General features: G+C 42.3%; 1 protein-coding gene across 3 annotated transcripts in view; it reads right to left on the bottom strand.

Annotated features, from left to right (window-relative positions):
• The window catches only part of AGBL1 (AGBL carboxypeptidase 1), an 830430-nt gene that overhangs the window by 466203 nt on the left and 337729 nt on the right, over positions 1-26498 (bottom strand). For all 3 annotated transcript variants that reach the window (XM_068275162.1, XM_068275160.1, XM_068275161.1), the window contains exon 18: positions 575-755. In XM_068275162.1, the coding sequence (XP_068131263.1) occupies positions 575-755 (181 nt within the window). The remainder of the gene's footprint in view (positions 1-574; positions 756-26498) is intronic.

Genomic DNA, 26498 nt, shown 5'->3' with positions numbered 1-26498 from the left:
CCCTCCTAAAATGACAAATTATAATTTATCTCTCCTTATCTAAGTTAACTCAAGATTTATCTCTGCTTAGCTGACTTGACTCATAGTTTATCTCTCCTTATTTGACTTATCTTATGATTTATCTCTCCTTATTGGTTTATCTCATGAATTGTTTCTCTGTGCGGGTGATTCATCAATAAGCGCTAATATTACTGTGCATGCACAGCACATGGCAATATTACCATCACTTACGGACGGAAGTACCGTGTGATACTCTTGTAGCATGACTCGTGGTACTCCAGTAGCGCGACCATTACTATGTTAACATGCACATTACCATAGTAGTGGTCATGCTACTAGAGTACCGCTAGTCATGCTACTAGGCTAGCATATCTTATCAAGAAATAAGTGGAGATAAATCCCAAGAAAACCAATAAGAAGGGATAAATCATGACTTAAAACAAATAAGGAGAGATACATCATGAGTTAATATGTAAGGTTAAATAATTTGATAAATAAGTTTCCTTAGTTATTATTAGTTAAAATCTCTTATATGGCATACAAATTATCTTCACAATTAAAATTCATCACTTACTTTCCATTGATGACTCCATCTGGATTCAGCATAGGAATTAACTTAAATATAAACAATTCCCTCAAGATTTCTGCAATAGGGTCATTGCTGATGAGAAACTCCAGTGTCCCCTTCATTACCCAGCTGGCATTGCTTTCCCCAGGATGCACTCGGGCTGTAAGAACTATATAGTGACGACTGCCTGCAACAAGAACAATAAAACATCACAAGCTGTACCACTGACTGTAGAGCATAAGATGGCAACACAGCAGCATTACTCCTGTCACCACTACAATACAAAAGCACCTGGGTGAGTAATCACTTGGGACTGGAAATCGTGACTGTGCTGCTCTCATGGATTTGCTTTAATGTGTACCTGTAACAAAAAAGGGCCCCTATAGCAAGGGTGTCCAAACTTTTGTAGGCCAATGGCCATATCGTTGTTCTTGAGAGTGCAGCTAGGGGGCAACACAAACACATTTTTGCTGATTCCCGTTAGGTGACATTTTGTTAAATAAAACATGTTTTTTTATTGCTGCTGGTTTTTACTGCTGCTGGCAAAGGGTCAGCTGCTAATCAGTAGTTGTTACTTCTGTTGGGCTGGCATAGTGGTGGCTGTTACAACCTAGAGGCAAACAAAGGGGAGACAGAGCAGCAACACAAGGTGGCCCCTGCATGTGGCAGAGCAGTTGAAACACAGAGTTACAGATTACCCAGCAAGCTTATGGTGAACCAAAACTTAGGAATGTGTAAGTGGCTAAAAAGGACCAAAGAGCCCTCTTACTAAACTGCTATGCAAAACAAGAAATATGCCTTCTTAAAACAGAAGGTATTTGCGATTATTCAAGTTGGAGTGGGCATATGAAGTGACCCATAATGCATTACTTGTGAAAATGCAAAATGGCTTTTGTTGTCTCAAAAGTCTAAACACACCTCCAGAGCTGCTGTAATGAAATGGTGTGTCAGCTTGTTATTTGTACAGAGTCACACTAATCCAACATGCATAATCCCAAATACTTTCTGTTTTAAGAAGGCACATTTCTGTTTTGCATAGCGTTTTAGTAAGTGCTGCATTAGTGTGGCTCTGTAAAATTAACAAGCTGAAACATCATTACATTCCAGTGGTTCAGAGACAATTTGCATATTCCGCAGTGATGCATTGTGGGTTACCTCATATGCTCACTCTAACCTGAATAATCACAAATATCTTCTGTTTTAAGAAGGCACATTTCTGTTTTGCATAGCATTTTAGTAAGAGGGATCTTTGGTCTTTTTCTATAGCCCTTTACACATTCCTAAGAGTTCTGGTTCACCATGAGCTTTCTGGGCAATCTGTAACTTTGTTGTTCACCTGACGTGTCCCAACAAAAACCAATGAAGAGCAAACGTTAGGGTTAAGTGGGCCAAAGTTGTATCCCTCTAATGACATGTGCACTTTAGTACTCAAAGTGTTGGCCTCTTAACTATTAACTGCTTTAAGGGTGAACCAGCACCTATGTTCACACATAGCACTAGAGAGGAAATAGGTTTGGACGATTCTTACCTCAGTGTTCCCTGTTGACTGTTTTTTGTTGCTGGGCAGTCAGGGATGGTATAAAATGTGTTATGTGTAAGAATGCACCTTAGAAACCCCGTCTCAGAGTGGACCTTAAGAGACCCAAGAGGCTATCCAGCCATCCAGGCCTTAGACATGCTACAAATGTTTATACATAAATGTAATTACCTACCTATTAAAAAAGTGGTTAGGTTGAGCTAAATGTAATGTCCTATATCAAAATGAATGGTTTGCTTATCTCTGAATGCCAATATAGAGGAAGTGTGATTGGAAAAAAATAAAAATATTTATTTTGAGAATTAATTCTGAATGGCATGTCTGGTTAGAGGTATGATGAAGGTTGGTGGGTGTGTCTTTTCTGTCCAAAACAGTTTGCTCTAAAATTGTCTCTAGATAGTTGGGGTGGTAAGCAGCCGTAGTAAACAGTAAGCAGTTTTTGCATATGATAAAAACAAACAAAAATATCTTAAAATCTTCTTTTACAGATATAAAAACTGCACAAAAGAATTTTTTTTAGAGTTCAATTAGATAACATTTCAACTAATCATGTGCATATCTAAACAATACATACACTATAGCTTGCTTTTTATATTTCAAAAAAATAAAATGAGATTTATTCATGGCGCTAAATGCAGACTGCAAAGCACTAAATTACACTGCAGTCTGGAACATAAATATACAGAGTTATAGTTTCTATGCATCGCCAAAGCGTGGCAGTAATCTCGCGATCATCACAACCTCTGTGTACGACACTCAGGGGACAGAACTATGTCCTGTAACCAGGCCTCTCCTGTAAGGCTGAGAGGAGCAAAGCAGGCAACAGAGAAATATAAGAAACACACGGCAGAGAATAATGCAGGTGCATGTTACATCCAGCTATGAAGATCTCCCAGGGAATGTAAATTAAATATTGCTCTGGAGGGCCAGAAACCTAGCTGAATGTATAACAAGCTAATAGTTGAATGTATAATAAACTAATTGAACTTATTATAAAACCATTCAGCCACCTTGGAAATATAGCAATCATCAATTAACATATAATTAGGTACTTAACATTTTTTTGAACATCCACATAGTCAGCATACTGAAACAGCATAATATATCTCGGCCTCGCTGTAAAGCTTACGCATTACCGAAGAAATGCAGCTTGTGTGCAAAGCAGACTGACTCTCATTTACAGCAGCCTACACTGAACAGGCAGTGCCAAATAACTGTGTTCTGATCTATATGGTGTCTAAAACAGCAGGTACCAAATCTTGCATAGTCCATTGCATCTTTATATAAAGGATAAAACAGAGGTTTTCAAAGTTGTCCATATTCATGCAAGCAGCAATCAAACTATGTATTAGGCCACTTGCCCCCCGTAGGCAAGTATTGTACATATGAAAGGTGTAATGATCAGTGGCGTATCTGATGATCAGAACGTGCTCTATCAGAACAGTAGTCAGTACTTTATTCAGAGTGTGATCACACGTGTATTTAGTGCACAGTAATACTAGGAGTACTCCTTTAGTGATAGCCCTTAGATGGCTGGGACTATCACTAACCAGAGAGTGGTCGTACAAGCAAAGTCAGTAACAGGTCGGTCAGCAGTGGTACATAATCGTCAGACAAAATCGTAGTAAGAAAACAGGCCGAGGTTGGTAACAGATCAGATGGGCGAAAGTACAGAATCGGCAGACAAGATCAGAGTTGAGGTCGGGCCGAGGTCGGCAGCAGATTGTCAAAGTACAGAATCGAGAGGCAGAGAGGATAATCAAAGGTTCAGGCAAAGAGTCATACACAGAAAATCAATATACAATGGTATGTTTTTTACTAAACTAAGTGTGAATCCCCGGGGTCCTGTCGGATCAAACACACATGGATCTGACTAAGGTCTCAGAGCTTTCACTGCAAAGTTTCAGCAACAACAGACAACGGGCTACTGAAAGCCCTGAGTTTAAATACAGGCAGCTAATCCTAAAGGCCTGCCCAGAGCGAGCCGACCAATCAGCACTGCAGAGGTGGCGGCCGAGGTCAGCTGACCAGCGTGTCAATCTATGCCTGTGCAATGAGGAGATGCCCGGCCTGCGGAGGGGAGCCTGCGGGGATGCCGCTGCGGGCAAGGTGACATCAGACGCGGAAGCGGTGGTGCCGCTTTCCACAGCAGAGGCAACTGTATTGCTGACATTACACCCCCCCTGAGGTGTGGTCTCCGGACTCTTCCCTGATACACCATCAGGGTGAGATAAGTGAAACTGCTGTTTTAATTCCTCAGCATGAAGATGGCGAGCCGGGACCCATGACCTATCCTCAGGACCATACCCCTTCCAGTGAACCAGATACTGAATTGAATTCCGCACCTTGCGGGAATCCAAGATCTCCTCAACTTCGTATTCCGGCTCCCCATCAATTTTAACTCTAACAAACTCTTAACTCTTCAAACTCTTAAAGAGGAACTTCAGCCTAAACAAACATACTGTCATTAAGTTACATTAGTTATGTTAATTAAAATAGATAGGTAATATAATCTCTTACCCACCCTGTTTTAAAAGAACAGGCATATGTTTGTGATTTCATGAGGGCAGCCATCTTTTTGGTTGAAAGGAGGTGACACGGAGCATGAGACACAGTTCCAACTGTCCTGTGTCCTGATCACCCTTCCCAGTTGCTAGGCAACGAGAACAACAACATCAGAAATCCCATCATGCTTTGCACAGCAACCGGGCAGTTTTCTTTGATGAGACAGAGCTTAGCTAAAAATTCAGCTAAAAATGAGACTTTGGTAAGAAAAACAAAGTTCTGATGCTGTGAAACTGTTAAAGAAACACCAAGCCTTTTCAGTGCTGCTGAGTAGATTTTTAGTCTGGAGGTTCACTTTAACTCAATCTTTCTCCCTTATGCTGGGAATACACGGAGTGATCCGGCGGCTCGATTAGCCGCCGGATCGACTCCCGCTGCCTCCCTGCTCGTCTCCGCAACCGCCCGGATCGATTCCCACTCGTCCCCGCGGGTAGGGTTGAGCCGAAATTTTCGAAATTTTTATTACGCATGCGAAATTTGCTATTACGGCGCGAAATTATGGTAGCGTAATTGCCATTAAAATCGTAATTGATAATACCGTAAGCGTAATTTTCAACGTGTAATTTCACGTTTCATTCATAACGTAATTTCACGTTAAACCATAACGTAATTTCGCATTTCTTCGTAATTTCGCGAATTTCGTGCAGGCAGCCTCTTCCCCTATGAGATTGCTCAACTTCCTGTTGTTTTTGTTTGCATTAGCCAATTAGAAGCGAATCAGCGGTAGTCAGACGAACGCTAACAAATTTTCGCATATGAATGCTTTTTCGCGTTAAATAATGTAAAAACTAAGCATGCGCAGTTCAAGGGTGTATTGACAAGAATGTTTCTATAGTTTAATATGAACTATCGCGAAATTACGTTATGTAACTACGCTTACAAACGGTTGCATGCAAGGCAAACGTAATTTCGCGTTACCCACTGTAATGTGAAAATTACGCGAAAATTACGCTTATGCGGAATTTCGCGAAATCCTTCTTCATTACGATTATGTACTTACGGCCATAATCTTACTTACACTAATTACGCGAAATTTCGCAAAATCGTAATTAAGTCATTACGCTCACCTCTACCCGCGGGCGCCTCCTTATCTTCTGCTCGATTCCCCGCTTTTGTCCGCCCGTGGGTATCGAGCGGGGAATCGATCCGCGCGGTCATCGGACCTGTCGGATATTATCAATTGAGCCATCAGCGGCTCGATTGATAAGGAGCTATCGCTCTGTGTATTCTCAGCATTAGATATTTCCTCAATTGTTAAATGTAATGCTGTTAGAAGGCACATACCACATAAATTGTATGAGAAAGTACAGATTCAGCATTGTATAGGGCTTATGTAAATGACACCAGCACAAGCTATAACGTTATAACCCAGACTAGATACCTTTTATGTTTCAAAGTCAGTTTTCACTTCTGTAGCAGTTTTATGTACACAGAGAAGAGGAAAATGTATGTTGATCACCAGATAGCAACATGACTAAACACTCTATTATTCTTTCTCATAGCTGTGAGAGAAAGAAATGTACTAACCTGATAATCCTCAGTGCCGCAAGTCATCATATAGAAAGGCACACTTATAGCTATCACCTGGACACTTGGCTCTGTGTAATGGCTGTTGATGATGTTAAACTGTAATGTTAAATGTGCTGCAGAGTTTTTGTAGTGTTGTATATTACATAGTGCTGCAAAAACTGCAGATTTGATTTGTGCTAGTCGAAATGCTCTCTCTTTTCTATTCCATTTAAGCAGCCAGTGAAAATACTTCCACTGCCGGTGTGATTTCTGGTCTCAGGGTTAAATTACATTTAGTAGAAGAATATTCTTGCCTTGTGAAGTAATGTATAATCATATCTAGGGATGGTCGATGATATGCAAATCATTCATTCATGATTATGCAAATTTTATTTGCAAGTTAAGTCTCGGGAACCACTACAGATGCAATTGAAAATTGCCCATGATTTGCCAAATTGTGGAGCAATCTCAATTTGGCTACTGTAGTCCCTGATGCGATTGCTTTGGGTTTGCGTCTAAAATGCTGTAAGCAGCATATTGCAATTGCTCTACGACGCTGCTAGTGGGACCACCACCATAGCTATCCACTAATGTAGCGCCTTCCTGTTCACTGGCAATCTGCAAGCACAGAAGAAGCACACTAAGTGGGTCCCAGACCTTATGCTGCTTAAAGTGGGCTAATTGAGTCCCGCCTTGATTGGTCAATTTTTTTGAACAGCATATATTTGCATTTACACTTTTCATTATCCTGTTTGAACTCAGAATGATTTGAATCTCATTGACCATTCGTATCAGCTCCAAGGAAATAGAAATATGATCGCTGCCGAGAATGAACAATGTCCAAAGTCCACAAAGTTAATATTAAGAAGTCAGCAACAATCAAAGAGGAATAATACAGTCAATAAAACTACAACATGGTGATATTCCAACCTCACATGGTCTCGTGGCCAGCCATAACCAGAAAATAGTAAGAGCTGCCAACCACCCACATTATAAGGTTGTATGTCTCGCTTTCAGTGGTAATCCTAATGGACATTGAGCAGATATAGATCCAAACTTCCACCACTCTCTCACTCTGATATATGGTATCCAGGAAGGCCAAAATATAAACACAACAAAAAATGGCAACTCTAAGTGTAAACCATTTATTGTAAAAACAATCGGTATAGACCGTAGAAAAAAACAAGATAAAAGCAAACACTTACATACAGGGCCCAGGAACTGGGAACCCCTAATAGAATTTGCGCGTGTAAGCTGGTCCACAGCCTATAAGACATTAAAGGTGCCGCCTGTCTTCTTTCCGACCGGTTTCGCGATCTAGCGTCATCAGGGAATTAACCAGGCAATGGGGAGCGAATGTTTTACACTGCCGTGCTGTCCACCATGGCACTGTGGCACTGTTGCCTCACTCCCCTAGAAGATGCAACATTCTCATTGGTCCAGACAGTGAACCAATGAGGAGACTCAGCAGGAGCATCAAAGATGCTTTGCCGGGGCTGTATTGCATTCAGGCTTGATTCAGAGATGGGAGTTGAGGGGCTCTTGGCTGAGCTGCGGGGGGGGGGGGGGGGGGGGGTTGGCTTTGCATGGACAGGTCAACAGGGAGATCTGGGGGTCTCTTTTATTAAAGGCCCCCAGATACGGTGGCAGAAGATGTGCTTTAGCATATTTAGACCTGCTTTTCGGGTCTACCCTAACCTTCATGTCTGACGGGAAGTATCACTTCTTGGCAGCATGAAAAGTCTAATAGGATAAGGTGTAGGCAACTGTTTTTTAACACCCTGACTAGGTTTAAATGCAATTGGATCAGGCAACATTATCGTACCCTGATTATCGGACTCACCAGCGTTTAACACTGGCGAGTTTGATAATTGCATCTGGACCCCAGTATCATGTTGAATTACAAATCTGTACTTTACATTTGATGCTTTTTTTACACCAAAAACAAAGAGGAAATCAAGTGATTTTATCATATGTGTAATTTCTCCAACTAGGATAGAAATGCAAACTGTTAAATCCTAGAATTGTCTGCTATTATCTCATCAACCTCTCTAGGACCAGCATGGCGGCATCTCTATTATTATCACAGCGACTGGTTCACAAAAGACTCACTTTCATCCTTTATATCCTTTTTAAGTTACATTTTGACTCAACAGGTAATCATGGCCAGCCACTGACTCGACACGGATTTTGCAGGGGCTCATTACTCGGCATGTTTCCTCTTTAGTTTCTGTAGACATAATAATAGGAGTGTATGGTAGATGCATCATGTCTCATTGTTTTTTTCTCTAGACCTATAGTTGCTCAGCAACAGCATTTTGAGTATATAATTGGAACTTATTCTCTTTTCAAACCGTGGATGTTACCGCATTATGGAACTGCAAAAAAGGCATAACATTGGGAAGCAGGAGATCCATAGTACACATTAGCTTTTATGATTCAATGATGTTTGTAATGTATAGGTGCAGGTTTAGGGCAGGAAAAACACTGAATTCACAATTGGTACCAAGAATTAAGAAGAGTAGGTCCATACTATACCCAGATAGGACATGTACATATGGGCAAATGATTGTTTTTTTGGTGGGACCAAGTGAGCTTATGCATTAAAACCCACAGGTGGTGAACTGTTAGCCTGGATTCACACTGTGTGTAATGGATAACACTTGCGTTATAATGTTTTAAACTGCAATGAAGATGGGGCACTACATAATGCCTGCATGTAGTGAGTAATGCTGGGTACACACGTTACGTTTGTTCGTGCGATAGATGGATCAGATAGATAAAATCCATCATGTCCGATATTGCTCTAGATCATTTCCGCGCTCAATTTCTCATAGCAAACGAATGAAGATAAGAGAATTGAGCGCAAAATCGAGTGTGAAAAAACGATTGGGTGGCTAAATCGCACGAAAAAACATAATGTGTGTACCCAGCCAGCCAAGAATAATGTGATCAGTTACAATGCAGTACAGTGAACAAGCCTCTGGAATTGTATGGAGTAAGTTGACACATAGGATTATTCTGCAATGCAATTGTGTTGCAGTTTGAAAGGACATGTTATTTATAACATGATGTAAACACTGCAGAGCTCTACAGAATGGATCCAGAGCAGTTTGAAACATCGACATTAACAAACTTAAAGAGAAACTCCAACCAAGAATTGAACTTTATCCCAATCAGTAGCTGATACCCCCTTTTACATGAGAAATAGAATGATTTTCACAAACAGACCATCAGGGGGCGCAGTGTGACTAATTTTGTGCTGAAACCCCTCCCACAAGAGGCTCTGAATACCGCGGTACTCTGGGCAAACTGCCACAATGTAACAATGTTCACAGACAGGAAATGGCTGTTTAAAGCTGTCTGTAACAGCCAGAGCAGCTAGAAACAGCTACATAACTTGCCCACAGTAACAATGTCACCATGTAATACATGTCAGAATGTGAATCTGGGAGAAGAAAGATTTTACAATGAGCAAACACTGACTAAATCATTTATACATAATAATTGTAAAAATGAAGCACTTTTTTTTATTAAATTATTATCACTGGAGTTCCTCTTTAAGAATGCAGCCTTTGAAGTGGTAAAAGGATGACAGTTGCCAACAACTGTCAACCTACTTTATATAAGGATCATGGCTTATGCTATTCCTGGGGCAAAGTGATGATTTGCGTATTCAGGAGTGATGCATCATGGGAAACCACAGATGTTCACTTAGGGCTGGTGCACACCAAAACCCGCTAGCAGATCCGCAAAATGCTAGCAGATTTTTAAACGCTTTTTTTTATTTTTATGAGGCGTTTTGCTAGCGTTTTGCAGATTGCTGCTGCGGTTTTCAGTATAGTAGATTTCATATATTGTTACAGTAAAGCTGTTACTGAACAGCTTCTGTAACAAAAACGCCTGCAAAACCGCTCTGAAGTGCCGTTTTTCAGAGCGGTTTGCGTTTTTCCTATACTTAACACTGAGGCAGAAACGCATCCGAAATCCAAAAAATGCCTCACCCAGGCATTTTTCGTTTCTGCAAAACGCCTGCCGCTCTGGTGTGCACCACCCCATTGAGATACATTGACCAAGCAGATCCGCAGCCGCAAGCGGATCTGAAAACGCCCAAAAAGCCGCTCGGTGTGCACCAGCCCTAAAAGCTGAAATATCACAAATACCTTCAGTTTTAAGAAGTTAAAATTACATTTAGCATTGCTTTTAAATAGAGGACTTGTACTTATACTTTGCTAGAGGTTCTGGGTCACCATGAGCTCTCTGAGTATTCCTTTGACTTATGCTAAGTGATAATAGTTAGAAGGGTATCAGTGAATACTGAAAGACTGCAAGACAGGACAGAAACTAGGCAATCTATTAGTCTATGGCAGCATTCAGAAGAGAGATAATCCAACTTGTATTAACACATTTGAACCTCCAACAAGATTCTGAAAATGCAGACTGGAGTCAGTAGCTAACCATCACAAAAGCAATCATAGTGCCTACTATGGGACCAAGGCTAGCTTCCATTTTCAAATACCTCCTTAAGCTATTTGGTCTCTAGTGAGTTAATTATGTGGTAGTTTTTTGGGGGGGAAAAAGTTAATAGGAAAGTGGCCCATGGCATTTAAATATGGACCAGATTTTCTCCTCTGCATTTCCATTTTTAAAAATCCACTCCATGATTTGGTTTTCTCCCTGAGAAAAGTGCTCAGGTGAGAAAATAATCTTCAATACTTGAGCTTCTAAATGAGAGAGGTGCTTAGGTGAGAACATAAGCTCTAATTATTTCACATCTGTCCGGTTCTGGGAAGCACATGGCTTTGGCGGACAAACAAGGTATCACATTTCTGTGTGGTATAAGAGTAGTGTGTGGTTTTTTTATTTGGGACAAACAGTAGGTTTGACTGCTAAGTGGAGGAATGCTGTGCTAAACCCATGAACGAGTCCAATGTAAGCAGCAGTCAAGAGCACAGGTTACGTTTTGACAGGTGTGGCTGAAAATACCCCTAGTTACATCCCTGCCAATACCAATAGCAATGAAAACTGGCTTCCAGAGTGCTACGGGACACCCACTCATTCCAGTGTTACTAAATTCATTATGGTATTGGTAGCAGTAAGGATATGTGTGTGCTTTGCTATTGCCTGTGCATATATACAAAGCATATGCATTGTGCCTGATTAGAACAGGTGATTTTCCATGTATACAGTGGCGTAAATAAGGAGCTTGAGGTCCCAGTGCGAGTTTTACATGGGGCCCCAAGCACTCTATTGATATGGAGCCCCAAAGCCTACCAAGGACATCTGCAGTGTCAGAGAGGTGTATTTATTGTAAGGAAACAGTTTGTTAAGGCTTACATCTGTAAAAAGGAACATATAGAGGTGTTTATTACCAGTATAACACCAATAAAAAGCTAATAAGATGGATGAAGGAGGGCCTCAAGTGGCCCAAGAGCCCCGGTGCAGTTGCAACCTTTGCATCTCCTATTGCTATGCCACTGTATGTGAATCTATTATATATGAAGAATGGGTAAGAGACTGTAAAACTATACATACACCTTTACTGAAGACTTCTTTGAAACAAGAAAGTGGAGCTCAGCTTCGTAGAAAGAGCCTAATCAGTGTACACATGGGACTTATTATAGTGTGCACTCTGCTCAGCTTCTTAATGAACTCAAATCAACACTCTTTTCTAAAGAGTTATGCCGCAAGTCAGAAGCGATTCATGGCAGCACAATAAATCCTATTCCACGTTCACCACTTTAGTTAAAGTGAAACTCTGCCTTTGTTGAGAAATAAACAATCTAGCTCTATACGTTGTTAGAATCGATTCCTCAAGCTATTTCAAAACACATAACTTACTCTAAACAGTATTTTCCTCTAAAAACTATTGATCAGGATCCTAACTTAATCCTGGTACACACTTTCAGTTGTGATTGGTCAATCACTGACCAATTTTAACCCCTCCATGCAGTAGGAGGGTCAACAGATATTGAATACTATGAGTATATGGCGTAGGTAAACCCACATACTACATGGGGGTGGTTAAATTGGTCAGTGATTGGCCAATCGTAATTAAAAGCGTGTAGTGTACCAGGCTTTAGTTGGTGGGTGTCTATGTCACTCTCAGTCAAACAATACCAATATCAGGGCTACCTTTACTAACTAACACTGAGTACAAATTCTAGGGTATAACATAGGTGCAATGTTTCACTAGAAAATAATCACAATGTGGGCAGCGTTTCACCACAAAATGAATGTGCACCCGTAAAAATAAAAGCATTTACTCACCTGCAGAAGACTACTCTCCCGGCCCACAACTCCCCCGATGATCTCCTTGCAGCCAGCCACTACGAAAGCCCCACGCTGACAGGCAAAGAGCAGGGCTACGGGAAGATGGCGCCTGAAGCTCTGTACTGGAAACACAAATAGTCCCCAGTGCAGGGCTTCAGATGCCATGTTCCTGTAGCCCTGCTCTGCCTGATGGAAGACTCCCGCAGGCTGAGGTGAGCTGCGGGCTACGGAGAGTGAACTGGTGCAGCGTCTATTAGTCGCCGCAAGCCAGTTCACTGCCTGGGGGTCCCACAATCTGGCGGGGGAATGGGTGTGGTCCATCCCCACAGAACACCCCCCCAAACAGCACCCCAGGCGACTGCCTAGTCGGCCTGGTGAACCAGGCGCTCCTGAGCTGATCGATATCTTTATGTGTATGCATGTGTTTTGTGAATTGGTTATTGTAACTGCGGGAAGTGCTGCCATGGAGCAGAAGGCTTGTGTTTGTTTTTAAGAGTTGGGAAACCTATAAAGAATAAGAAGCATTTGTACTAAATAAAGATTTATAATTTTTTACATTTAGTTTAAAGGTTGATCAGTTTAAACTATATGGTGACAATGGTCCCTATTCAATTCCCTTTTTCTCTTAGGTAATATTTTTACACCTTATCAATAAAATGCCCTTTAAAAGGGAACTTGAGGTGAGAGGAATATGGAGGCTGCCATATTGATTTCCTTTTAAACAATACCAGTTGCCTTACAGTCCTGCTAATGTTTCTGGTCAGTAGCTTCTCTGAATCACACACCTGAAACAAGCATGTGTCTAATCCAGTCAGACTTCGGTTAGAGCATCTACTCGGCTTGCTTGTTTAGGGTCTATAGCTAAACATATTAGTGACTAGTGACCTTAGCCCGTTTAAAAATGGGCTAGGTCTGTCACCACTCCGCCACGTGCATGCGCGCGCCCGTCACGTGCGCACGCTGCTCACGCACACACACGCCCGCCCATTCTGGCCCCGTCCTCCCTCAGCTCTCCTCAGTGTCTCTGCGTCCCTCCCTGCACATGCGCAGTCCAAAAAAGCACTGGCATGGGGACATAGCAGACCCAGAGACACAGGGATATTATATAAAGAGATATAGATGTCAGCTTCCATATCCCTCACCACGTGTTCCAATTAAGTCACTAACAAGCTAGAAAGTTCTCATAATAATTTTGACATTACTTTTGATCTACTTTTTGTATTGCAGAGTCCTGGGAACTGGGAAGCTATTTTAAACAGAAGCTGAAAACATATCTCCTAGGAGAAAACATAGGAAAAAAACTGAATTGAATAAATGCCAATAAGAACTGGCTCGATTTTTGTTTCTGTATCGTCCAATCATAGCTGCATACTTGTTCCAAGTCTGTGACTTAGACACCACTAAGGCAAAAAGATCAATATCAATATCTAAGAACCACAACACAAACTTTCATTTTTTAAACGTTGCAATCCTTTCCTTTAAATAAGTTAAGCTCACCACACACCATACAATCTTGGTTGTACAAATTTACCAAATCTATGTAGTATAAGGGCCAACAGATTGAAAATACCTTGAATAATTGATTGGATAAGCTCTTATACTACACGAAAGTGGTAAGATTGAACAACCAAGATTGTATGGTGTGTCTTGAGCCAGGGGCGTAACTAGACATCACTGGGCCCCCCTGCGAAACTTTGGATGGGGCCCTCCACCAGCCTCGCTTTCTGCACAGGAAAACTGAGGACCAATGTGTTTCCCCCATGCAGATAAAAACACTTAGACTTAAAGGAAATGTCAGGCAATCTATGCTACCCCCAGATCTACTTACACGAGGCTTCCTCCAGCCCCTTGCAGCCAACAACAAGTCCCTCCTTGAAGCTCTGCTGCCAGTACATACATACTGTACACACACAGCTGTATTATTTTACTACATGAGAGCACATGCTATATGGAGGAACAACAATGACATGCTGAACATAAGTTATAGTATTCACTGTAACTTAGGCAAAACATTTATAATAATAATAATATAATACGAACATTTGTATAGCGCTTTTCTCCTGTCTGACTCAAAGCGCTCAAGAGCTGCAGCCACTGGGGCGTGCTCAAGAGGCCACCCTGCAGTGTTAGGGAGTCTTGCCTTGAACTCCTTACTGAATAGGTACTTGACCTAGCCAGGATTCGAACCCTGGTCTCCCATGTCAAAGGCAGACCCCTTAACCAGTACTCTATCCAGCCACCACACTGATGAATGTCACTGATTGATACTGTTATTACAACAGAACTTGGACTCCAAGTGAGACAACTAGCTAGCCTATCAATGAAGCAGCAACAGTAATGCTGGATACACACGTTGAGATTTCCCGTTCGATTCCCGGGATCGAACGGATCGAATCGATTATTTCCAACATGCTCGATTCGGATTTCGATCGTTTCTGCCGTCGATTTGCATGTTAAGTATGCCAAATCGACGGCAGAAACGATCGAAATCCGAATCGAGCATGTTGGAAATAATCGATTCGATCCGTTCGATCCCGGGAATCGAACGGGAAATCTCAACGTGTGTATCCAGCATCAGACATCAATCTCCACACTGAGTTGTAAAAGTATTCAGAGGCCATAAAGTCATTAGCCTGTGTGATAAGAATCTAGGATCCCTTCTGCTGAAAAGGGAGCATCTAGAACTTTTTTTCAAAATGTTATGTTTTTGTTTTAGGGTTGTACATCAAGTCTTTAGAACTTTGCTGCAGTGTGAGGCAGATGTTTTTTACGAACCCTAGGGAGCAGGGACAGTGTACAAATTCCAAAGTATGATTCCTTATCTGTGTGGTGGACACATGCAGTCAATATAACAATGCTGTGAGAGCAGAATACGTTTTTTTTCTCCATGCCTTAAGCTGTCAGTCTCTCAAACTTTCCCCCCCCACGGGCCCCCTGTGGCATCCGGGCCCCCCATGTAGAGGCATCCCTTGCAGGGTCTATTGTTACGCCCCTGTGTTGAGCCTTATGATTTCCTTTTGGATGTCTCTAACGGAAACAGTAAATTCGGGCGCCTGAGGCTAGTGGACAAATCGGGCGCCGCCATTCACTCCTATAATAAATATCGTTTAATGGGCGCCCGATAGGAAAAAAGGGCGCCGGTGAAAAATAACGTTTTAAAAGCGGCGCCCGGAGACTTAATGTTTTATTACTGCTTCTCATGATTACACATTATTTAATGATTTATACATTTTTAAATATTATTTTTAAACGAAAAACAGTACAATATTTTTTTTTCAAACATTATTTTTAAACGAAAAACAGTACTTTTTTTTCTTTTTACATTATTTTTAAACGAAAAAACCAACAGGGGGGTCTTAGGTTTAGGCACCAACAGGGGGGTCTTAGGTTTAGGCACCAACAGGGGGGGTCTTAGGTTTAGGCACCAACAGGGGGTCTTAGGTTTAGGCACCAAAAGGGGGGTCTTAGGTTTAGGCACCAACAGGGGGGTCTTAGGTTTAGGTACCAACAGGGGGGTCTTAGGTTTAGGCACCAACAGGGGGGTCTTAGGTTTAGGCACCAACAGGGGGGTCTTAGGTTTAGGCACCAACAGGGGGGTCTTAGGTTTAGGCACTAACAGGGGGGTCTAGGGGTTAGGGGTAGGTACAGGGAGGCACCAACAGGGGGGGTCTTAGGTTTAGGCACCAACAGGGGGGTCTTAGGTTTAGGCACTAACAGGGGGGTCTAGGGGTTAGGGGTAGGTACAGGGAGGGTTACTTAGTAATTTTTTTTTTTTAACGTTATTATACGTTTCAGTATTTAAACGAAAGATTAACGTTTTTACAATTGCCGATTTAATGCACATTATTTAATGATTTATAACTTTAAAAAACATTAATTGTAAACGAAATACAGTACAATACATTTTTAAACGTTATCCATGCTTATCGTTAAAAACCCGGCGCCCTTTTTTCCCAGCGCCCCTTTTTAACGTACGCGTCTCTAACAGGCTTCAGGCAAGTGTAATGTCATACATCTTCTAATATGATCACTACTATGAATCTTATCTTTAAATGATCAGAGGTTGTTTTGATGTAACTTGAGTTAGGGGGTCACGCTACTTTTTTGAGGGGGTAAAATATACATTTCAGATTTTAAGCATTATATCCAGCAATTATGTATATTAGCATGCAGGGATTTTACTTCTTACTGAGTAGATTTAATTATCTGTCCCTACCTGCTGTGCACATAGATATTGTAGACGTTGTATCAGTAGGCAGCATAATTTAACTTTTTTGCTAAGCATCACTAAAATCTAAGTAAAAAATCATTTATAGCCTCCACTGCTGTTTTCATCTTATGCTGGTTCAGGCTTCTGTATGTGGCGGTATTTGATCAGGAAACAAATGTCTCCAGGCTTACAGAGATCTTATATTGATGCAAGCAGTACATTAACCAATATTTGGGTGATGCAGTCCTCTAGTGGACACATACTAAAACTGCACATAGCCAAGTAAAAAATAAATGAACGTTAATAACACTTTATATTGCTTTAAAGCACTGTACTAGCGATAAGCGAGTTTGTTATTTTGACAGCTGTAGTACAGAATGCTTTCCTTACTAAGCAAAAATCATTAGAGCAGGTCATATTTCAAATCACATTTTTTAAGGAGCTAATGAAATAATTCATTTTTTTCTATATAGGAAACACATCGTTCTATTTTAGTTTGTTGTTTACTTTCGGTCTTGAGCATTTTCAGCTATCCATATTTGTAAAAGTGCTGATGAGCTTTAATAACTGCAACTGTTATAAGGGATCTCCACTTCCCTGAGTTTGCTACTTTTCCAGTACACTGTATGTGCGTGTATCATAATAATCTAAGGCTAGGTTCACAGTAGTCAGTTGCATAACGCATGCGTTATAATATGTGTGAACTGCGATGGAGACTGGTGGACATTAACTTTAATACAAAGCCTGCATGCAGCGAGTTAGAATAAAGCGATCAGTTAAAACGCAGTACAGGGAACAGGCCCACAGAATTGTACGGGCAGTGAGTTGACATGCAAAATTATTCAATCAATGCAACTGAGCACTGTGAACGGTGGCCTCAAACTATGCTACTTGCAAAAACAGGGGGGGGAGGGTCTTATTCAATTTTTCACCTAGACCTTCATTTTCTCTTTAAAATAAATTTGCAGCCCTCTGCAATTAAAAAAGTGCCAGAAATTAGGTGAAAATGAAAATTATGCAGAGGGTTTTTGTTTTTTCTTGATAGTTTTTTTGCACGTTGGTATCTTTCAGGGCATTTTATTGATCAGTTGTAAAAATATCACCTAGGAGAGAAAACTTCAGGGCCTGTTTCCACTAGTGTGTTGCGATTCAATTGCAGAAACCGAAATGAATTTGCATGCGGATTCATGTATTCAAGTATTTATATAGCGCCAACATATTACGCAGAGTTGTACAAAGTATATTGTCTTGTAACTAACTGTCTCTCAGAGGGGCTCACAATCTAGTCCCTACCAAAGTCATATATCTATGTATGTATCATGTAGTGTATGTATCATAGGCTAGGGCCAATTTAGGGGTAAGCCAATCAACTTATCTGTATGTTTTTGGGATGTGGGAGGAAACCGGGGTGCCTGGAGAAAACCCACGGAGTCACGGAGAGAACATACAAACTCTTTGAGATGTTGACCTGGCTGGGATGCATGTGAAAACGAGTTAAAATTTGCATCTTTTTGTAAGTATTAGTATTTATCCATGTCAGTGCCTGTGTGCTTTTACATTGATTTTAAGCGAAAAAGTATGCAAATTTGCATGAAAAATTTGCATAACAAAAACCGCATGCGTTTCCTTATTAACCCCCTTGGCGGTATGAAAAATACCGCCAGGGGGCAGCGCAGCAGTTTTTTTTAAAAAAAAATTTTTTAAATCATGTAGCGAGCCGAGGGCTCGCTACATGATAGCCGCTGCTCAGCGGCATCCCCCCAGCCTCCGGCGATAGGCGATCAGGAAATCCCGTTCAAAGAACGGGATTTCCTGGAGGGCTTCCCCCGTCGCCATGGCGATGGGGCGGAATGACGTCACTGACGTCAGCGACGTCGGGACGTCATTGGGAGACCCGATCCACCCCTTGGCGCTGCCTGGCACTGATTGGGCAGGCAGCGCAGGGGTCTGGGGGGGGGAGGGGCCGCGCGCCGCACCGGATAGCGGCGATCGGGCGTGCGGCGGCGGCGATCGGGGTGCTGGCGCAGCTAGCAAAGTGCTAGCTGCGTCCAGCAAAAAAAAAAAAGTATGTAAATCGGCCCAGCAGGGCCTGAGCGGCACCCTCCGGCGGCTTACCCCGTGTCACACACGGGGTTACCGCTAAGGAGGTTAATTACATTACAGGCAAATCGCACCTAACCTTGCAGTGTGCGAATTCTGATGGCTCAGCTGTGCAGATTTTTTCTGCACAGTCCACCGCACAGAATTTCTGACAAGTGGAAACAGGCCCATTGATTTATATTGGTTATGCGAATCTGCATACAGATAACGCATGCAGATTCGCTCTAGTGGAAACGGGCCCTCACAGAAAAAGTGAATTGAATAAGAGCCAGAGAGAGAATGTAATAATAAAAGTCCACTCATGCATACAGCAGTAGTGAAATGTAATCTTTTAAGATTAAGTCAGGGCAAAAGCTAGAGTCTTTGGCAGCAACTTTCTAAATGACGGTGGATGCATGGGCCCAAACATGTAATTGTCATGACATTTGCAATGTATATCAGATCTGTGGTTGTTTTGTGTAAAAAAACAGTTTAAAGTGAACCATAGACGAAGCACCCTCATGTATTGTACCATATATATCAGTGGGAACATTAAATAAAACACCTACCCTGCTCTCTGTTTCATCTTTCACTGCTCAGCCTGCTTGTTATCAGCCCTGATCAAATCCCTGACTGAACATTCAGTCTGGCTTTGCTCAGGAAGTTTGAAAAAACTGATGTTGGCATCTTGCCAAGAAAGTAGATTTTTACACAAGGTTGTGGGTAGGATTATCCTTTTTTTTAAGATCATTTGCTTCCATGTGCTTCAAATATAAAGCAGGTTTTTTGATGAAGTAATTACACTTGAAGTACTTTTAACCCCGCGTCCCTATGCAGTCTGGTATTCCCCAGGAAGTCTACCCAAGAGCATGGAGTTCTACCCCCTGAGCAATTCCAACCCACATAGTGGATAGGATTGGCAGTACCCTGTGAAGAAGAGGTTATAGACGAGTGGCTCAAACCACCACTGATGCCCAGGAGTTAGGGGTATGCAACCTGGGGGTGACCTATGGTGGAATCTGTAATTGTCCTTTAATATTAATAGGACTACAAGATGTTGCTCCTCATATAGCACATGAATTTAGTATAGAGGTAACTTGTGATGGATGAACACCTCACAGTGCAATTTGTCAGGTCAATTGATAATTATTTTTTTAAAGTTTGCCTTAAAGTTCCATTTTGGTGGACAGTCATTAGCACAAATCCTGAAATGAATCCCATTTCTAGAGGTAACCTTAATTCTAAACATAAAACAAACTGTGTTTATTTACTTTTAACTCATTGTGGAAATTACTAAAAGGTACTATCACCCGCAGCAGCTTAAGAATTTATTTTCCTACTTAAAGGGACTCCGAGCTCAGAAAAAAAAGGAAAGTTGTACTCACCAGGGGCTTTTTCCAGCCCAGTGCTGGTCGGGAGGTCCCACGCCGGCGTCCTGGCTCCCCTCCTTCTCCCCGCTCCGGAATGGCTGGCAGGCCGCAGCCCGGGCGACACTCTCCCGAGTGTCGGGCTGCTTCTTCCGCATATGACGCGGATTACGTCACACGCTGGCCGCCTCGCGTCATCACGGCGGCCGGCGTGAAAGTACTGCGCATGCGCGCTTTGTTCGCGCATGCGCAGTACTTTCACGCCGGCCGCCATGATGACGCGAGGCGGCCGGCGTGTGACGTAATCCGCGTCATATGCGGAAGAAGCAGCCCGACACTCGGGAGAGTGTCGCCCGGGCTGCGGCCTGCCAGCCATTCCGGAGCGGGGAGAAGGAGAGGAGCCAGGACGCCGGCGTGGGACCTCCCGACCAGCACTGGGCTGGAAAAAGCCCCTGGTGAGTACAACTTTCCTTTTTTTTCTGAGCTCGGAGTCCCTTTAAATTTATAATTGATTTTCCTAAAAACGACAGGGCTTTTATAGGGATACTCGAGTAAGAGGAATACAGAGGCTTTTATCTCAGTTTCCTTATAAACAATGCCAGTTGCCTGGCTGTCATGCTGAGTTTTAGGCTCAAGTTATTTGAGTCACACACCTGTAACAATCACGCAACCAGTGGAGTAAAACATCTGATCTGCATGCTCATTCTGGGCCTGTGAATAAAAGTTATAGAAGTAGAAGATCAGCACAGAAGTCCTGCAACTAGCAATATGTTCCCACTGGACAGTTCCTGCGATTACGCAGGAACTGCAGCAACATTACTGACTTTAATAGAGAGGCGGGAGATTTGAGGTCTAGACTGCGGGCAAGGGGGTACCCCAATAGAATTATCATTACCGCATACAAAAGAGCATTAGCGAGAAACAGAAAGGACCTTTTAATAGGTAAGACTAAAAAAGACAAAAATTGTGATAATGTCCCACGGATGGTGACCCCATACAATGCTCACTTTATGGAAATAAAACAGATCCTGCAAAGGCATTGGCATTTGCTACGTAGGGATCCTATTATGGCCAAGATAGTGGGGGAGTACCCGCATATGGCCGCAAAAAGAGGCACCAATTTAAATGACCTTTTGGTCAGAAGTGAGTTTGGGTGGAGCAGCCATCATGGGCATACGATTAAAAAAGGTATGCAAAAATGTTTGGATTGTGATGTGTGCAGATACGCACAAAAAGGTAACCAATTTTTTAATCATGACAGATCAAAATCGTTTTTTATTAATGATCATATTACCTGTACTACTACCCGGGTAGTGTATCAGATCAGATGTCCTTGTGATCTTGTATATATTGGGAAAACTTATAGACCCTTAAATGTACGCATAGGTGAGCATATAAACAATATTAGGAGTACCACTATAGACAAAAAAAGGTTAAATCCTCTGGCTTTACATTTCAAATCTGTCCACAATTCTGATGTTTCTGGCTTGAGATTTATGGGCATCTATAAATTGAATATTAGCCCACGTCGAGGGGACTATGATAAACAACTTTTAAGAAAAGAGTCCATGTGGATTTATAAGTGTGAGAGCCTGCATCCAAAGGGACTTAACAAAGATTTGAATTTAAAATCATTCCTCTAGGGCAATCTAATGTGGTCCCTGTAGTATTGAACTTTGGCCACAAGATGGACACTGACTTTTTAATGGTGTTTTATGCTATTGAGATCAGCCTGAGAGGTGGGCGTTTCCTTGCTTATAAGAACCTACGCTACCCTCACTACGTCACGTCTGATGAAATCACGTGGGTCGTGATGAAACGCGTCACGTGAGACGCTGCGGAACACGGAAGTTCGTCCTGGGATCCCTGCCCGAGCCTCCGCTTCTCTTCCTCCCCCTGCACACAGTTCTTATGCCACTCGGAAGCCAAGCAGAGCCTTGTCGGGCCCATTCAAAGCGGGGGACACCTGCCATGAGCCATCACTTACCATCCGAATAGGTCACGTGAGTGCCAATCAAAAATTGGAAGCAATGTGCTTGGGGTTGAGGTTAGACACAATCTGTGTCTGTAATGAGAGCGTAAGCTTTATTGCAGAGGCGTGCTAATGCTGTTTACATATACGGGCTGACATCTTCCAGTCGATATTCTTCCGCTGTTGTTTGCTTGGATTTGGTTGCTTTGCCTGGGCCTGAAGAAAAATCCTATTTGCATGCATAGTGACTATACAGGAGTGCACTCCATTTCACTTGCCAGTATCCCAGATGCCTGCCATCTCCTTCAGTGTTTTTATTGGGAGGGTACATGTTTGTATGTCAGTGTTTGTCATGTTGCCTATTGAATTTTGATATTGCAATAAATTATACTTTTTTCACCAGCTTAGGGCTCCCCTAACCTTGTTTCTACTACTATGCATATACTCTGGGTGAGACCAAGCCAATTAGGGTGATATCCCGTACCTCGTTTTTGTTTAACTAGCAATATTTATTAGAAAATAAAGATGGCAGCCTCCATATTTCACTAACTTCTGGTTCCCTTTAAGGGGAAAAATGGGTTCTATAGGTGGCCCCGCTAAACACAGGAAATGTGTTGATAATGGTATGTTTGGGGGCTTTGCAATTAACTCAGACATTCAGCTCTGTAGACATCAGTGTAAAAAGTTGGAATTCCAATCTAGTTGACATCCAACTTGGAACCTAAATTGTACCAAGGAAATTGCATCAAATTCAGAACTGGGCAATACTGACCATGGACCTGATCCAATTAACTTTTTCTCCCAAGTTTGTCTTTTAAAGGGACACTGAACAGAACTAAAAAATGCAATACTGGCGGCTCCGTTACCTGCGCGACTTGCCTGGGAGTTGTGGGCAGCTGCGCATGCGTGGCTCATCTGCATGCCCTCATCTTGATTGCCTGCTCATCTCTTTGAGTGTTCTGTGCATGTGCAGTTCATTCTTTTGAGAACCGCACATACAAGAACACTCCCTGTGATGGGTGCGCAATCAAGATGGGCACGCAGTCGCCCACAACTCCCGGCCATGTTACGCAGGTAATGGTCCCGCCAACAGGAGAACAGAGGAGACACAGTGGATGCAGAGGGACCTCACAGACTATGGGGGGGAGCAGAAGTAAGCCCGGTGTAAGTTTAGTATTGCATTTTTTAGTTCTGTTCAGTATTAATAAAATAATCAATCATAACAGTACTTTTTATCTACTTGTTGGCACTTTTCAACTGCAGAGTGCTGAAAAGTTATTTTAAACTGAAGATAAAAAATTATCTCCTAGGAGAAAAAGTGGAATGGTTTGGGTCCTATCTCTACAATCCAACCCACCTCTCAGCAGCCTACAGCAACACTACACCTAGAAGCACAAACATAAGAATCATAACAAACCCTGCCCACATGTGCTTGATACTGCTTGGTAAAGACTAGGTGATCATTAGGTGCATTAAGTTTGATGTCTAACGGTTGTGAAAGGCCCCACAGGGCAATGCAACACAATGAAAATGCCCCATTGTGAAAGTGGCATAGTTGTTTTTGAGTCACACACCTGTAACAAGCCCACAACCAGTAGAGTGAAACATCTGATTCTGGGCCATTGACTTAAAGGGAATCTGAAGTGAAAATAAACGTATGAGATAATGATTTGTAGTGTAGTAAATAGAACATGAGTATCTAAGAAAAGAGTCGCATATTGTTTCCAGTACAGGAAGAGTTACAAAACTTCAGTTGTTATCTATGCAAATGTGGGTGATGAGCACGTCGGGCCGGAAGTGACTCACGTGGTACGCACGCATGGATACCGGATGTCCACATCTCCCCGCCCGGTATGTCCTTTTAAAAGCCGATCCAGCCAGAGTAACTACGCTGCTCCTGAGGAAACTACCAATAGTGAAACCGGTCGAGCATGCCGTTCTTATTGCTGAGTTGGACGACATTTTACATTTTAACGCTGTATGTTCATTTGGGTCCCTGTAAAAAGGGCCCTTATGTGAGTATCTGTTTTACATTGGTTTTATATTATTAAATTGATGCTTAGCTGCAAAGAGATACGCTTAGATCTGTTTATTATATTTCATTCGCTATCACTGCTGAGATTTGCTGTGGGGAGACGAGTGTGTCATATGCTGAGGCAAGGGAGGCCAAGCAGGAGAGAGACCAGCTGCAGGCCCATTCTAAGCTTCAAATAGACCCTGTAATTAAGGTCTATGCAGATCTGGTAAGCGTGTTCATTTATTTCACTGGTGATGGTGGAAGATTTTAAGGAGAAGGCAGCGCTGAAGTATTTTTTGATATCTATGCAAAAGAGCTTCTCTGAGCTCTCCGACCCAGCTTGGGTTGGCTAAAGTGCTGTTTTCTGAAGCACTTATCTCAAACTATCTCTCACTGTTTCTTGTTTGTTTAAGGTTTTACTGCAGGGGAGTTAGCTCTGCTCTGTTTCATAATTTAAAATACAGAGTGTAATTTGTAAACTGCAAATATTAGAGAATGATGCAATGTTATAAAACAAAAGCTGTATAACTGAAAATAAAAATATGAGACTTTTCTTTGCCACTAAATGTTCTATTACCTATCCATACAATTCATTATATCATACGTTTTTTTTTTTTTGCTTCAGTGTCACTTTAAAGTATTAGAAGTAGAGCATCAGCACAGAGGTCATCCAATTAACATTGCTTATTAGAAAAAAAAATATGGAAGCCTCCATATTTCTCTGACTTCAGGTTACACTACCATCAATATGAACAGACATGTCTGCTCTTCCTTGGTCCTGCCTGGTAGACCATGATTGAATGGACAAAGCTGCGCTTCTTTGTTTCACTGCTCAGGACTCAGGCCTACATCTACACTGTACAAGTAAGGCTCAGTGCACACCAAAAAGCGCTAGCGTAATCGCCAACCCTCACCGCTTTTTAAAGTGATTTTTTAGAGCCATTCTAGGCATGTGCCGAGCGATTTTCTACACATTTTAAATCCACTTTAGTACACACTCATCACAGCAGGACAGTATGCATATTATGGGACAAAGCTCACAAAGCAATCCATGTACGTTCCCATTTTCACAATGAATAAAATTGCCCCTCTAAAGAAAGTCTCTTAGTATACTTCCACAAAATAGTCTCTTAGTATATTCCAACACCCTATGCGGAATTCAAATCTTCACAGCATCAACATCACATAAAACAGTCTGCGATCACCAGAAAACTTGGCTGACCAAAATCACAGATCAGCATTAGCGCTTGTTTGGGGTGCTCCCTGAATCCCCTTATGCACTGGCAGTCTGCAGCCTTCACTCCTCATACAAAGAGAAAGAACAAAAATCTCCACATAGTGTAATGCTGTTATGTCTTCAGGTCACCTCCTGCGCACACGCATGCAGAGAGGTGATATTGATCCTCCACCATATAGAATATAAGCCGCTCACCAGATCTAATGGCTGACCCCCTGTGTGGATCCAACATATAGCGTTTGACCCTTCTGGGCAGATTCTGCAGTCACCAGTACTTTTGAAACTCAAAAAGAGGCTCCCATAGCATAACACTGTTTTTATTCAAAATAATATAGCTTAAAATGTCAATATAACTTGTAATGTCACTGATGAGTGAGCAGTGACGAAACCGCTGGGGGGAGCCTGGAACGCAGTGTGAAATGCCAACTCCACGTGGATTTTATATGATGCGCATTTGAACAGCTGTTTGTGAGTAACATTTTAAGCTATATTATTTTTAATAAAATCCTAATAAAAAGTTGATAAAAAGAGTTTAGAGATTGTACAAGAAGGATTCAAAACACTTTTAAAGAGCATTGTTTATGCTCACTGACTGTACCCCTTCAAATCCTGCTTATGTTATTATCATCTTCCATGTAATTTTTTTACACAGGATGACTTAAGTTGTCACAGATTTTCCACTTTCCTATACTTAAAGAGACTCTGAAGCGACACTTGGTCGCAGACTTGGTCGCTCCTGGAGGCAGGGCTAATGGCTGCAGCCCTGCCTCCAGTCGCGTCTATCAGCGGCGCATCGCCGCCTCTCCCCTGCCCCTCTCAGTGAAGGAAAACTGAGAGGGGCGGGGGAGAGGCGGAGATACGCGCTGACAGACGCGCGTGGGGCAGGGCTGCAGCGGTTAGCCCTGCCCCAACCAGGAAGCGCTCCCCCGCTGCCCCGAGGGGGTTTGGGCGATCAGGGACCCCCGTTAAGCCGCGGGATAGCGGCGGTTTAGCAGGGGTACACGTGCCCCTGCTATCTATGAGGTCAGACTCTCTTTAAAGTGGATCCAAGATAAACTCATTGCATAATTATGTTCCTTTCATATAGTTTATAGGGCATTCCTCAAGCCAAATACTTTTTGTTGTTGTTTTAATACGCTAATTCCCTATAAACTAAACAAGCCT

The sequence above is a fragment of the Hyperolius riggenbachi genome, chromosome 3 (assembly GCF_040937935.1).
Source record: "Hyperolius riggenbachi isolate aHypRig1 chromosome 3, aHypRig1.pri, whole genome shotgun sequence".
Lineage (NCBI taxonomy): Eukaryota > Metazoa > Chordata > Amphibia > Anura > Hyperoliidae > Hyperolius > Hyperolius riggenbachi.
The sequence above is the reverse complement of the archived record's forward strand: the minus strand, read 5'-3'. Positions and strand labels throughout refer to the sequence as shown.